The sequence below is a fragment of the Megalobrama amblycephala genome, linkage group LG21 (genome assembly GCF_018812025.1).
Source record: "Megalobrama amblycephala isolate DHTTF-2021 linkage group LG21, ASM1881202v1, whole genome shotgun sequence".
Lineage (NCBI taxonomy): Eukaryota > Metazoa > Chordata > Actinopteri > Cypriniformes > Xenocyprididae > Megalobrama > Megalobrama amblycephala.
In genome coordinates, this window is record NC_063064.1 from 19,576,246 (window position 1) to 19,592,743 (window position 16,498).

The following is a 16,498-nucleotide window of genomic DNA, read 5'->3' on the forward strand; positions in this document are numbered from 1 at the left end:
ATTAATATTAGTGGTAACACTTTACAATAATGTTCATTAGTTAACTACCTTAGTTAACATGAACTAATAATGAATTGTTCTTATACAGCATTTATTAATCTTTGTTAATGTTAATTTCAACATTTACTAATACATTATTAAAATCTTGTTAAAATTTATTAATGCACTGTGAACTAACATGAACAAGCAATGAACAACTAACGTTAACGAAGATTAGTAAATACAGTAACAAATGTAGTGCTCATGGTTAGTTCACGTTAGTTAATACATTAACTAATGTTAACAAATGAACCTTATTGTAACCATGTTACCAACCATGTTACTGTGTTAGTCAATAAAAACAAATCCTCAAATAATATACTGCAAAAAAGTTAATTTCTTAGTAATTTGTCTTGAATTTTCTGTAACAATATCAAAACATACTTAAAACTAGACGAATTTACTCATAATGAGACTTTAAAGACAATATATCTTGAATTTAATGTTTTATTTATATTCACAGGGTGTTTTTGTTTTGTTTTGTTTTGTTTTGTTTTGTTTTGTTTTGTTTTGTTTTGTTTTGTTTTGTTTTGTTTTTGGTTTGGTTGAAGCATAAGTCAAGCACTACTGGTTCATGTCCAAGTCACATAAGTCAATAATTGTGAATGCAAAGATAATAAGAGCTGTGGCAAAACAGAGGATTATCAATAAAAAAAATAACTTACTTAAAAAGTCGCTATTTTAATGACACTTTAATGGTGCATATTTTGGCCCTTTTAAAATAAATTTTAATTACCAGCCACACTGAATGGAAAAAGACAGCTTAGACATTCTGCCTAACATCTCATTTCATGTTTCAAATAAAACCTGTCTTTTTGTGGTTGATTTAGGCCACTAAAAAAAAGAGAAAGCAGATAAAAGAAAGGTCTCAGCCTGTCATCAGATCTTGTTCTGTTTAATATGTGATTAAACACTACTCTAAAGTCAGAGCATTGAAGAAAAAAATCCTTATTCACATTTATAACTTATCTATCAAAATTCACAGGTAATCGATGCCTACTGAGGTATGAAATGAAGTGCCACAACTCCTCCCGCATGAGAAAGTTCAGCACTGTATTCCTCACTTGCTCCTTGTCCACAGAAATGAACAAAAGTGAAGGAAGGACATGAGAGGATGGATGGATGGATGGATGGATGGATGAATGGATGGATTCAGAATATTTGAAAAGTATATATATTATCCTATATTATATGGAAAGTAGTGACAAGTATATTCTTCAACATTTTTTTCTTTTGGGTTTCACAGAAGAAAGTTGAGTGAATTACCCCATGTATTCAAGCAAAGTGCATGCTTGTTTTTGGTTTATGCATGTTCTCTGTTTAAAAATCAGACCTTTGAGTCCATGATACACACCCAATGCTGAGTCATGGCTGTGAGCCAAGGGGAGAATAAACTTGTGAGACAACAGGCTGCCAGAAGACCTGGCATGGTCTTAGCCAGTCATTCAGTTTCTAATAGACTTGCTTGGCAACTAATTTCCAGTTACTTGAAGGAGTGTGCCCCCTCCAGCACTCTGAACGACAGCACTGTGCGAATAGTTTATGGGTAAATACTGACCTGCAGGAGGAGTATGAACTGAGGAAAACGCTGAATAGGCTTCACCATCAGACCGTAGAGGGTTATGCGGTCAATGCTGGATGCCTGCTTCTTCTGCAAAAGTAAGGGCAAGTGCCCATTGAGAGAAAAGTAAATAAAAAGAAAAGGTTAGACAGAGTCATTTCCACAAACAGAGTGGAAGAATCTTGACACTCAAGGGAGTCAGAGAGGTGGGTGGAGGTTAGCATTATACTATTGATTCTTTCGTGCCTGCTAGCAGACTATGGCAGTCATTAGGCTGCACACTGTCAGAGAGTAGGTGTACATGAGAACCCTCCAGCAGGTTTCAAAGCAGGGATATTAGACCACAGTTAACTAAGTATTTGTGGAGTTCAGCTGCTTTTACAGATGTTAAAGATTACAGTTACTGTGAAAATGTGTTGCCATGATAACACCACACACATATTTTGTGCTTTATGTAACTTTAAAGAACAGATAACCTCAGTCTCGCATTTACAAGGCAAAATATTTTGAATAAAAAATAAAAGCGAAATGATCCAAGCGAAAGATGTTCTCACTCTCAGGCTAACCTCGAAGCTATTAAAATTAATGTTCAATGACTTCATGTGTTTTTAATTAGTCTTTGTGACTCATTTTTCAATTAAAATATCGAAAATTCCTTGAAAAAAAGGTCAAATTACTTGAGAAGCAACACTGCATTAGATATTAAAACTTTTTGGAGAATTAATCTTTAATAAGAAAAACAAGGAATTTCTGTACTGTTTTTTAACTTGTTTATACTTTAAAAAAAAAAAAAAAAAAAAAAGTGGGAAAAAACTGCCATTGCAGAAAGACAAAATAAAGTGAGTGTGATCCAAACATCATTGAATCCATTGACTTTCACTGTATGTGCAACAATTTTAAAACCATCCACAGGAGAAATTCACAAATGTTTGAAAAAACATGAGAAAACATACTTCTTAATAGAATTTTTTGCAGTGCAATTGAAAAAAAAGTGTCAGGAAAGAAGTCAATAATCCATGTAGCAGCACAGCTCAGCAATAGACAGAGGTGATTTAGGGCTGTTGGCAGCAAATATCAGCTCTTACCTTGAGAAACTCCAGAAATGCTGGTTTAGACATGCAGGCTTTCTTAATGAGGGCCATGGCATTGGTGAAGTTATTGACGTAATCACTATATACGTCCAACACCATTGACTTCGAGAACTATGGGGAATGCAGAGAGAAGATCGTTTAGATAAATCATATTTCACTTGGTTTTAAGTTCATTTTCTGCTTTAGGCATCGCTCAATACGTATAGTTCCTCATTCTGAGCTGAGACTGCTCTTGAATTTTGCTGTTGTGGTGGGCAGGCCACTCTAAAAGGTGATTAAAGGGCAAAGGGATGGAAGTAAACAGTAATTTTAGTGTGGTATTTATGCAGCGCAGCAGCACTGTTTGCCATCTCAGGGACCTAAACATCTTTGACAGTCCATTACTGCTGGGTGTTTTAGAGCAGGCAAAAATGGCAGCCATCCATTCGCTCTGCTTTGATTGAAGCTGAACAGACCTGCTGACAGCAGCAGTGCTCGCAGGACTTGGAGAGGACATTAACGAGTCACAAATAGATGTTAACCCCTGTCAAACTGTACCTTCCCTCTGGGGCCGCCAAGTATGGCAGGAAATGATACACATGGGTAAAGATGTTATTATCAACAAACACACATACAGGGCAAATTCACGAAACAGTTGCAGCGTGAGGTATTTCAGTGCAAAAACTATTAGCAATGTGCTACGAACAGCTATTAAACTAAATTTTATTAATAAGAGATGTTTGTATACATTTTCTATTGATCATAGCAAAATAATTCATCAACTTATGACCCAATATAGTGAATACGAATGTCATAACCAAGCATACATCCAGATGCACAGCAGATCAGTACAATTTCTGCATTTTAAAAAGCCGATTTGGGTGTTTTTGTGCCATTACCTGATCTGCATAATAAAATTGGCGCTAAAACAACAAAGACAGTGCATGCACATAAATTAGCTATCTGTGTCTGCAGTTAAACCTTAGCAAATTTGCCCCAAAATGTGTGCATATGCATTCGATAAAAGAAAAATTGTGCAAATCGATGCAATATGATGCATGTCATGCAGTTTGTGGCTCTATTTTGTGCTTTTCAATTCACAGCAGTGCAACCTCAGCTGTAAGTGTTCTCTCTATGGTACTACTTTGTGCTCCAGGGACTAAAGACCAATAGTGCTATGCAATAAAAGCAGGTCAGAGGGGCCAAATGCTCTCTTTTAACGGAAGAATAATGAGAGCAGCTTATGGTTGCTGCCTGTGAGGAGGGTCACTACAGAAACCTCATTCATTAGGTCTATTAGACGGCCTGCAGCCCAATGGTGCCAACATGCTTACTTTGGTAAGAGACAGCCATCCTCACTCATAGTAATTGGCTATGCTTTTGAAATAAACTGAGCGCTGTTAGTACCTGAAACAGCTTGCCAGCAGAGAAGCATAACAACACACAATGCTCGGTTTGTCACGGATTGTTGAAGGCAAAGGAGAGATTTGAGGCAAGGATCTAGCAGTCTTTAACAAACAAAACTAAAAACTCTGAAACGCAGGAGAACAGATAACATGCAGGAGCCACAGTGGAGTCGATGGGCAGAGGCGGAGGCGGAGGCCTGGGCTCGGAAGGTCAAGGTGGAGCCAAAAGGTGCTTTCCCAAATGGAAGGCTGCGTCCTTCCTAGTCCAATTGTTCGAAGGCTCATAGGTTAGTGTCCTCCTCAGCATTAAACGCTAGAATGAGACTGTCTAGTAAGAGCGCATGGCCAAGTCATAAATGTCTCTGCCCCTGCGGTCACTGCATGAACTTAATTTTGGAAAAATACTTTGTATTACAATTCTTTATATTAACTGGCTTTCTATTAATGCAATACAGTGAATGACATTATTGGCAGTTTAGTGTTGATTAATTTACAGCAAAACAAAAGATAACATTTGTCCAAAAACATTATTTTTTGTCTTACATTTCAAAATAAACTCAGACAAGCTTAGTACAGACTCATTTTCTGTCAATTTATTTTTGTGAATTGTGTTCAAAGTTCTGTAGGTGATTCAAGGCTGTGAAGGATATATCTGATGCGTCAGAACGGTCACTTGACCAATCTGGCCAGTGCTGTAGGGTGTGCGATATATATCATACATGATACCGCAATTGTTGATTTAATGATCAACATTATCGAGTATGTCCCTCACTTTACAAAAACCAAACAAAAACACACCAATTCAATGCACACATACAGTACGTGACATAGTCTATAGTAGGTTAGACTAGAGCATGTACTACACATTTAGAGTGTACGCTTTCACTTCGTAATTTATTAAAATGAATTTAGAATGCCCCCAGAATTAAAGATATTTTAAAAAATGCCCCATATGTCTTTTATATTTCTATCATTTAATATAGTTAACCAACATTACACGAAGAACGCCGTTTTTCTCCAAATATCAGCATGATTACAAATGTGATATTGATTTGATACAACGTAACTTACAGTTTAATTAACAAGTTTTTATTAAATGACTTTTTTTAGACACCAAATCGCCTGCTTCATTCATTTTCGCCTACAAAAACAGTCCACAGCATTGTTTTGTGTCTCAACACTTCCTGAACGAATCAGCTGTTTGATATTCAACCGATTCATTCAATGACTCACTCATTAACAGTGACTTGCTGCCACCTCCTGGCGGGTTTAATTTCACATTTAAAGTATCTTTCCATTTTTTTAAATAATTTCAAATAACAGTATTTAACGTTTTATATTTTCAACATTTCTTTAGTTATATAGTTACATTAGATTACAATTTCTCTAAAACTTTCTCCTGTTTAAACTTGCATGAAAAACCTGAAAAGCACTATTTCATTTATATGTTTGTTCTGTCGCATTTATCTGTGCTAATACTCGTAATTTGATTATTTGTACATATTTTATTACTGTTTATTTGTCTAACAATATTTAAAATTTGAATGAGTTAATCTAGCAGCTTTTGGTGTCATAACTGTATTTAAGGATACATGTATTAAAACAACGAAAACAATAACTATGCTCATTTTAGTGGCCCATTTTCTTTTCTTTTACTTTATTACTTTTTTGTTATGGGGCCAGTGAAAATTTTGGCCTGGCAAGTAAAAATTTGAACCAACCGGGCATGTAGACAAAATCCTTAGCATTGAGCCCCGACAACCATAATATTAACAAAAACAGACCATGTATGCACAGTACAAAATGAGATGAACGTAATTAGTAACTACAGAAACCAATCAGTAACTTTGGAGACAAAAGACATGGGGACTGACTCAGGAAATGAACTAAACTCGAAGACCACAGACCAATCGTGACATAATGTTCAAAAGTTTAGTTTTGAAGTCAGTCATTTTCAAGCATTTTCATACTTACTGAAGCAACAAAGAGGTCACCAATCTTTTCACAAGAGTCCCATTCAGCCACCCGAGATGCCAGGGCAATCTGGAACATGGAGTGGCACTGCATGATCTCCCACAGACGGAAAAAAATGGGACGGATTTTCCTGACACTGAGGATCCGAGGCTCTGCCTCCATCAGAGGTCGCTGGTATTCCTAAAGGATCATGGGAAATGGAGACATTTCTTATGTATGTTATTACTGAAATATTTTTATATTTATACAGGAGGAATAATTCATTCACAGCTCTGACTTGCTTCACCTTGACAAGGGAGGAAGATTAAAATGTGCTGAATTAATTTTAACAGTGAGGTGAAAAAAAGTCACACTAAATGTATCACTGTGCATTGCCCATTTCATTCATTTGAATACAAGATTCAAAATGTCCAATTTGCATATATGAATACATCTTTGAAATAATGCATGTATTTGACAGAGATGGGAGCAACCCAAGCAAGTGAAGTCAGTGGCTCACATCATGCAAGTCAAGCCCTATTTATTTTCCCCTTTAAAGCCGCAGTCTGTAATTTTGCCTCTTTGTCGCCATCTCTGTTTGAAACCTGCAGTTGCAGTTGTTTGCGGAATTATTATCTTTACGTGTTGTGCCTCGGTCAATGGTGATTAAATCTAATGATCGCTTAGCTCATATCACGTCAAACTGTGCAAATTATTATTATTGTTATATTTTGTTCTCAAATTGTTATCGTTAACAGCAGCATTGCGTGACTGTGTATTTAGTGTGTATTAGCATTACCTGTAGAATTCAATTTCTGTACAGTCTAATCACTAATGTTAATTTGTCATACCATACAATCTGCCATCAAAATGATAATTAATAAATTATTGCAGCTGCTGTGAGAAAGGGCTATAAATGATCCGCCTCACATGCGATATAGCCTACTAGCTGGGACTCCTTCTTTATGTAAACAGACATGACGCAATGATGCAAAGACAAACGGCCACATGCTCAAATTTCCTGGAAAACCCACCAGTACCACCCGAATTATAAAACGTTATTACAAGCTTACTGTTGTGAATCATTCTAAGGTAAGGAGATTACCTTACACTGGCTGGTTATGTACATGCTCAAAAATTGATTTTGGATCATTTTTAACCAAAAAAAGTTACGGACAGCAGTTTTAATTATACATTTACATTCAATAATAATAAATAATAATTTCTTATAATACTTATAATTATTTTTATTATGCATTATTATAATAACAATTATAATAAGAATAATTTTGAAGGAAAAATCAGTTGAAGGTGAATGCATCAACATAAATTATATTTATTTTAAATGTCTTATTTTTAACTTTGCTTATATTTCAGCTGAAATCCCAGAGCTGACCCCATGTTGGAACGTGGTGAGCTCTCCTCGTATAGAGACAACAAGTTGTTCAATCTTGGAGTCTATTATATCCCCGATACCAGAGCGCAGAGAGGCGATTGCGCTAAGAATCGCTACCTTGCCCGTGTCCTAAGTATTTTCAGCCAGTAGGTCTTCTGTAGCAGAGTCCGAGACGGAGGCAGGCACGGGCGTGGCCTGATCCGCTGGTTTACGAGTCTTGGCTGGCATGTTTAACTAAGAATATACTAAATTGTCAACATGGATAAATCAATTATACATCAAAACTTTGTTCATTTCCTAACAATAAATGGTTATTAAAAGATGTTCTACTGGATTTAGTGTGGAGCTATTGTAGAACGCTTTCTACCCGCTCATGTTGAAACCGGAAGTCCCCTGCCTTCTGTATTTGATGCGCTTGTGCAGTGTCAAGGGGTCAACTATATTAATTTCTCAAATTCATTCTCAAATTTAAATTAAGCTAAATGTCTGATAGGCTTGATTTCCTTAAATTGCAAAACAAGCTAGTGATGTCCATAGATAAACTACAAGAGCTAATCTTTAAATGCAAAGACACTTTGCTAGTTAGACTGTGGACACAATAGATTTTTCATGGTTGCTTTCTTTCCTACCCTGTAGTCTCCAACGCTAATGAATTATCGACAAAGAGAAAATAAGACAAAGGATGAGGCAATGGGACTATTTCTTTTTCTAAAGATTCGTCTGACTCTGCCCATAACAGCCCTACTAAACTTAATTAAGCAGACCCCCATCCCCCTACTTTGGGGCCACTTTACCTGATCTAACCACCCTAGACCATGTCTAGCATGCTATAAAGAAAGCAGGAATTGTAAAGTACACCTGACAGAGCTTTGATTTGACAACAAAGCTTGGAGATAGATCCTGAATGACTAGATTTCATAGAGCGTAAAGCTGTCATTGATCTGTGATTCAATTTTATACTCTGCCTGTGCCTTCAAAGGAGTGTGATAACAAATGATTTTCTCTCCACCACTGGCTGAGATCAGAATTATGTGTAATGAAACTACACACTACGAAACCTACCAAACCTTCATGCTTCCATTTAAAGAATGTGAACACAATTCAGTATTAAAGACATTTTATAGCGTTATCTTTTGAGCCTTTAAACAGATGGACTTTCACATTAAGAAGGAGCCCTGACATTATTTGTAACCCTTCCAAAGATTTTTAGGGCTTTATCATATACCCATGCGCGACGCATGTGTTTTTTGCTAGTTTCAGCCTGACGCAGTTATCATTTTCACATCCAGCGCCCACGTTGTTTACATAGCAAATGCACTCGCCCATCTGGCCATGGGCGTGCTGGTCTGAAAATGAGGTGCGTTCAGGTGCATTGTTGGCGTTTTGGTGTATTTGACCAATCGTGGCAATGCACACATGTATTTAAACTGACTCCCCAGGTTGAGCGTGTCTATATTCCGCCACATAAATAGTAATCTGCCATGGTGCAAGCCCTCACAGCAAAAGAACGATCTGCCGCGGAGGTATCTCGGCTTCCGGAATGCATCCGCGAACTGACCTGTATCGGCGTCTACTTGCGCGCAGTGACAGATCCGCAATGAAGGCGGATTGCGGACCTGGCGCTGCTCCGCGCTGCATCCGCTCCGCATCCACGATTAAAACCTTACCTCCACAGCGGGTCCATTTGGGACCTGCAAATTGATACGTGCATTACGCATAACCTGATATTGCTGAGTTCAACATGTTCCTGGGTCAACATTTTTGTTGATCCTGGAACAACATTCAAATCAACCAATCAGATTTGAGGGACAAGTTTACAGATTATGTCAAGTTTAGGCTTAAAATCATGAATTGGTGCTTCTACATCAGTGTTATTCATCTATCATTTCCCTCTGATTTTTGGGATAACTTATGGGTAGGGTTAGGTTTAGGGGTAGGAATAGGGTTAAGACTAAATTTTCAGACTAGAATGTTGTTCCAGGATCAACAAAATATGTTGACCCAGGAACGCATCTAACTCAGCAATATCAGGACGTGCAACCATTACAGTAAAGGCGCTTGCGCGTCTGCGGATCCGACATGGGTCCGCTCAGGATTCGCTGATTGACAGTAGAATTTACGGCGGCGCCCGGAGGCGGAGCTGATCCTCTGGGCGGTGCCAAAACGAATGTGACAGTCACGCGGGTTTGGCGACTTGAATGCGGATCCGCCTAGGAGTCTCCTGCTGTGTGGGAGTGCACCTGGCATTTAAAGGGAATGGAAGATGATACCCTGATTGGCTTATTGCATGTTACGCCCAAAACACACCCATGACTCATTAAGAGACTAGGTACAACCCTTTTGGACCATTTTTTCCGTTGTTAACTCCCTGAGGTCCGAAAACGCGCCGGCGCGTTTTGCAGGATTTTTTTCACATTGCGGCAAAACAGACTTAAAATACTCTGTCATTTCTTGTCATAGAGACATAAGTAATATATCAATTGAAACTATAGAATGTCTTCTTTTATTTGTGTACACTCAGAGTAAAAACACAATGTTATGCTTTTTGTAAAATAAAGAAAACTAACATGATGCGTGATCTCTCCTCTCCCTCTGAACGAAGTCCAATCTGATAGTTCTCAGAAAATGAACTGTAACTTATGAATACTAATGACAAAAAAAATGACACTTATGTCTAAAGAAACGTTGAAATGTCAGGTTTTAAATCGTGCAAGTCAAATCGAAAACAAACATTCTGTGTTTATGTAATCTGTATGAAAAGAGAGCCATGTCAGAAGTCTGTGATTCAGCTCATTACCCGCTAATGCGGCCACGCCCACGGAGCCAGCGCTATTCAGACGCAAATTCAGAGGCAATACATGTATACATCTTCTCAATCGTGTATTTATTGTCTTGAAAAGTGTTTATTTGGATGTTAAAGCCATGGTTAGCGATCTCTGGAAGACATGCCGTTAGTTCCTAGTTCCTTTTCTTCTTTATATGAATTTGTGGCCTAAAGGTGTACAGAGAGCGCCCTCCGGCTGCAAGTATGAATTGAAAACACAGTATCCAGCACTCATAGTAAGGACAATAAATATTACTTCTCAGTATAGAAAATTGACATAAATATATAAGAATCCATCAATATTTCTCCAAATGTGCATGCTTTTAAGCTAAAAGCCTATATGAAATGCCATAGAGGTAACATAATTGTTCAGACACTTTGCATCACACAAATACATTATATTTTAAAGAATATAATAGAATACCATTATTTTAAATTGTAATAATATTTCACAGTATTGCTGTTTATGATGAGCTGAGACATTATTACAGAGGGTTTTTTTCACAGCCTACCTGACTGAAAGGCCTCATTAATATGCAAGTCATTTCAGGTCACTATTAAGTGATTCTTTTGTCTTCTCAGGTGTAAATGGCCCATTATTCATGATTCACACCTCCACGCATACTGTGTTTCTTGAAAAAAAGTGTCTTACAAAAACTAAATCAATATATTGTTTTATATGAAGGAGTAGGCAGCATAATTTTTACATAATTCTGAAGCAAAAACTCTAGTCTACAACCTCCAATAGCCAGAAGTCTTGTGAACACAGATTTAATATACTTTTTTTGGCCTTATTTCAGTGACTTAAGTTTTTTGTTTTTTCAATAACCACGCATAAACATTATTCCTTCAAAAATACAAACATGTACATACATGTTCCTCACATATTATTGTAGCCTAGTTTGTGCTGAATACATTGTAATGACACTTTTGTCATTTATATGTTTATGAACAACTGAAAAAAGCACAAATGTCAACAAATGTCAGGGCATGTCAAAACTTCTCCAAGTCCCAAATCAGCCTCAGACTCCAGAGGGGTTAAACTAGCAAAGTGAATTCGGACATGACCTAAGTGCACACGTGCCATGTGCTTCAGACCATGCTCTTAGATCGTTGAAACACAAGGCCCTTGTTGTGTAATCAAGAGAGGAATTAAACCATTTCACGATAAAAGTAGTGACATTTAGCATTTTAACTACTCTTCTGAATTTATTTGACTATTAATTTATTTGAAGTATCAAATCACTGAGCTCCAGTTTGATCTTAGTACGCTGAAGAAAAAAAGACTTGCCAAAGGTTACAAAATGTTCTGTTATATGAAAACCTTTTCGTTATTGCAAATTCACTCTACTGAATCTATCAAAAAAATTTTCAATTTCACCAACACACCTGTTCTTGTGACAGACACAACGGCATGGGAAATCATCCATTTTACCTGTAGTATCCGTTTAAGAGAATCCAGGTAACTCCTCTCACTCTGCACAATGGAGCCCAAAATATGGCGTCGGACAATCTGTGGATAAGAAGAAAAACATTTACAGTAAGTAGGACACCAGAGAAATTAAATATTATTTCTATTTATAATAGTAATATTTTGTAACATTATAAATGTGTTTGAATGAATCACTTTATCACTAGACTGCAACTAAATAGTCGCTTTTTGCTAACTTTTTTTTTCCTGCCGGTGCGGCTACATTTTGTTAGAGGTCGCTCTATTTGTTAAACCGATAAGCACCGCCATTTCTGTTGCGTTTGAGAAAAATTAAACAGAAAACGAGGCAAAAGCGGAACTAAACAGTGCTACCCCAGAATATTTAGATTTTGCGAGATAAAAATTAGGTTGTTACAATTTTTAGAGATGTTAATGTTTTTTGTTAAAATAAATTTACATCCGCATCTAAGCTACAGCTTCTATCAACTCAAATTTATGGTGACCGAGAGAGCTCAACGTGCTGCAACTGAATAAAACGTTGTGAGTATTTGCAGAACATGGGTTGTCAAACTGATGAAGATATTTTCTTAATTTGCTGGTGTTTTTTTCTATTTGCATGTTTTTTTCAGTTGCAGGGCATTAAGTCATATGAAGAAACATATTCAAGAAACACACTGGTGTACAACTGTACACACAGTTCAGTAATTTACAGAAGTGACAACTGCATTCTACAACCAAATTTACTACAGAAAAATGCAGGTGGTGAGAAATGCATTTACAAAAATTCTATGCAATGTTTCCCTCTTTCTTTATGTGTGATGAAATCACAGGGAAAGTGGTACGATCTAGCTAGAAAAGCAGTGAACAAGAACAAGCCCACAATAAATGAAAAAAAAAAAAAAAGTCCAAATGTTTATGCTGAACATACGACCAAAATATTGCGTATGTGGCCTATATAACTTAAAGCCGTACTGCAGAAGATTTCTAGGTTAAAAAATTAACAGAATTCTATTTTGGAGTAAGTACAAATCCGTCTTCTTGCCTTCACTACAGTAAGTCTACAATGTTGATTTAAATTTGGACAACGTCCAAAGTAAGCAGGACAACAGATAAATTAAAGTTCAAGACATTATGGTCACAATGACATAGCTATATGAATTTGAATTTTTGAACTTAATTTTTGTTGAAAATATTCATGCACATTTTACTACTTTATTTTGGCATGGACTATGTAAATACTCAATTTAAAATGTTTTTATACAAATAAACACATAAACACACACCTGTTGGCTGCTAAGCCCATCTGGCATTGGTCCCAGTTGTGCAGGTGGGTGTTTTGCCTCTGATACCATCACATCCAGATACCCTGTATCATCCTCAGTGTCATCTGTCACCATTCACAAAAGCATGTTCATATTATATATGTCTGCAAAGCTAAGAATACATATTCACCCATTTTCTTATTACAACTCAGAAGAGATCCAAACTTAGTATGGAACAGGCTGTTCTAAGCCACATCCAAACATTCTTTCACTTCACATGGCTACAAAAGAAAACCATCTGACATACAATTTTGCACCTTTTCCCAAAGGCTTAAAATCTTCACTCAGGTTTTTGCAGGCTCTCAAAATAATAAAAGAAATTATAACCTCCAAATCAAATGTTTAGCACTATACGCTGTGTGGTATGTCGTTTAGAGTGCCGTTTCGATAGGCATCGCACCAGTCTTTCCCATTGTGCAGAAGGGCATTATGGGGACCAATTCCAGCCAATTTTCCTGTGCATCAAATGCCCTCATCAGCTTTTTTCCGTACCATTTTATGTTAAAGACCCAGTCTGATTTATAATGCTTTCTTGCTTCCCAAATATTTCACATCATGTTGTGTGTCAGCCTCTATCTCTAGGAGTCAATTCTCTACTTAAAAGCAGAATATAAGAAAGCACTGAGCGGTACTGGACTCCATCAACCTTTTTATCATGTCTGACTCTGTGGCAGTCAGATCATCTACCATCTCTAAAGAGGTCTAGCTTAATTTAATGAACAGCCCTATTCCTTTGAGGGAAAAAAAAAAAACATTAGAAATGTATAATTGCTTCTTTCCTGAATAGAATTTTTTTCTATCAATGGAAACGGGGTCAGGACGAGTGCTTGAAAGAAGATAAATTCTCAAATGAAATCATTCTTAGATTACCTGAGTGGTCCTTTTTATGTAGGAATGAAACTCTCCTCATCACAGCGATTTTGGTCTTCTCCAGGCCATCTTTCGTTCCGCTACGTGCCGCCCGCATCAGCTGATGGACCTGCAAAGGGACCAGAGGGGAACAGAAAATCATGGGCAGCCCAGCTGGTGTTCCTCTATAACCAGTGACGTGGTACAACCTTATAGAAAAAGGTCGACCATCTCAAGCCCTCGAGCGTAAACAGTCATGCTCGGATTTGCCTGCCATTTGTGAGACACCAGTTCAGTGCAGCATGGTGGCAGTTGGGTGTGTGCTCAAAAGAGATCCGTTTCAGTGGCCACAAGATCCTAAGTGTGTGAGAGGAAATCAGGCTCCAGAGATATTTTTATATTTTAAAAAAGGCGGCGGGCGGCCCATCTCTGCAAAACCAGGTCATTAATAGAGAGCATGTGGAAATGTCTTGCTTGAACCACATGAGAGCTGTTTACTTTATATATATATATATATATACACACACACACAAGTGTGCCCATATCCCACTCTCATCTAAATCAAATTAGAGATTAGGGAAGCTGAAGCAAAGTGGAATGCTTTATAGTGGAAGCGATGGTTGAATGGTTTATTTACAACAGAATAAAAGAAAGTGAGAAAGATACAGAGAGGGACTTTCAACAAAGAGCAAAAAGAGAGACAGACAGTATGTTCCAATCAATGATAAGTGCCTTGGAAAGTGGATATGCGATTGCTAAAATTGTAAGAAGTTTAAAATTTTACTGCTGTTCAAGAGTTTTGGGGGTCATTCCACGAAATCGGTGCCTTTTGCGTCCCTAAAAAAATAACCAGATATAGAAGTACTATAACAACAAATAAATTTGTGATTTAAAAACATATCAATACTGTGCATAGTTTTATCAATATTACACCAAAGTAAAGTCAATTAAATATTATTTTAAATAATTAAAATTGCATTTATTCTCATACGGGTAAGGTTTTTGGCCTGTCCCTTGCTATGATTGTTCTTTTTCAGCAGGACTTTTAATTTGCAAACTGAATGCAAAATGATACAAAAATCACTTTTGCATATTGTTCTAAGTATAATCTTATTGTCAAGCAATGTTTTAGCACAAGTATACATTATTTTTCATAAAATAAATATCATTTTATCGGTGTCCCCTATTTCATGTCAGCCCTGTTACCCTCACCAAAGAACCCTGTATAAATAATGGTGCATTCCAGTTACATCACTTCCAGGAAGGTACATCATCTCTAAACCAGGATGCCAACAGTTCAAATAAAAATAAGTTTTTCTCTCTCTTCTATAATTTTCTATTTTTGATGATTTATAAGGTTTGACTGAGGGGGGATATCATGCAATGTCAATCCTGTTACCGTTTTTGAAGTGTACATTTAAACACTTATTTATTTAAAATAACAATTATTATCTACAAGTAATATCCATTTAAAGTGTACAAAATGTGCTTTTGTGATCTGCTGGTCTGTTTGCTAGCAAATAGCAAATTAGCTTGAAATTGTCAAACCTGTTACTTTTTTGGGTAACAGGTCATGACATTTGGGTAACAGGGATGACAATCACCTTATCCTCTCTGTATTTAACATTTATCTGTGTCAAATGCAAACATTTTAAAAGGTCATCCCAGGTGTATTATTGATGTCTATATCATTCAGTGTGGGTGGCATATGAATATCAGTTAAATTTTTAGTTTGTATTTGTAGTATTGTTAGTATTAGTATTGTTGGTACACGAATCTCGTAATTCAAGTATGAACTATTTAAATGTATTATATAAACTTAATATATAATATATTTTAACCCTAACAGAGTGTGTAGATTTTAATTTCTTAAAAAAAAACAGGTTGGAATATGTATCATGGCCATATTCCAGGATGACAATGCCAATATTCATCAGGGTTAAAGAATGGTTTAGAGAGCACAAAGAATCTTTTTCATACATGAATGAGCACTTCTGAGTCCTGACTTTAACCTCAATGTAAGACTAACCTCTTGATTGAAATAAATGTTCTGATGTCATTTCCATCAGGAGGTTCATACATTTTTGGTTAAGATCTTGTATTGACAATGCAAGAGGTGAGCACTCTGTAAAGTCTCCTCCAGCACATCCCAAAGACTTACACTGAGGTTAAAGTCAGGACTCAGAAGTGTCCATTTCCTATGTGAAAATGATTCTTTGTGCTCTGTGAACCATTCACATTTTTAACCCTGTTGAATATTGGCATTGTCAGCCTGGAATATGGCCATGATACATCTTTCAACACATTTGTTTAAGAAAAGAAAAGCTACACACTACATCTCTTAGGGTTTAAAGAACCATTGCCAAACATATAACATGCTAGAAACATAATAATCACTGTAATAATGATCCATTCATAGGTTCTTAAGTATTTACCTATTAAAATCCAAACAACAACCTTTTTTTTGGCCGGGCACGGCGGGCAGTAAATATTTTATGCTCTGTGAGGGGACACACTGACACAGACAAAACATATGGACGCATAGGTCTAATTACAGTAGCCTTAAAACATTGGCAGACGCTTTTATCCAAAGCGACTTACATTGCATTATACTATACATTTGTATCTGCAATCCCTGGGATCGAA

The 16,498-nt window shown here is 36.8% G+C and overlaps 1 protein-coding gene across 2 annotated transcripts in view; it reads right to left on the minus strand.

Annotated features, from left to right (window-relative positions):
• arhgef10la (Rho guanine nucleotide exchange factor (GEF) 10-like a) overlaps positions 1-16,498 on the minus strand; it is a 145,983-nt gene that overhangs the window by 85,921 nt on the left and 43,564 nt on the right. For both annotated transcript variants that reach the window (XM_048173226.1, XM_048173225.1), the window contains 6 exons: positions 13,874-13,982; positions 12,965-13,068; positions 11,685-11,762; positions 6,051-6,230; positions 2,686-2,802; positions 1,598-1,690 (listed from right to left, as the gene is read on the minus strand). In XM_048173226.1, coding sequence (XP_048029183.1) covers positions 1,598-1,690; positions 2,686-2,802; positions 6,051-6,230; positions 11,685-11,762; positions 12,965-13,068; positions 13,874-13,982 — 681 coding nt within the window. The remainder of the gene's footprint in view (positions 1-1,597; positions 1,691-2,685; positions 2,803-6,050; positions 6,231-11,684; positions 11,763-12,964; positions 13,069-13,873; positions 13,983-16,498) is intronic.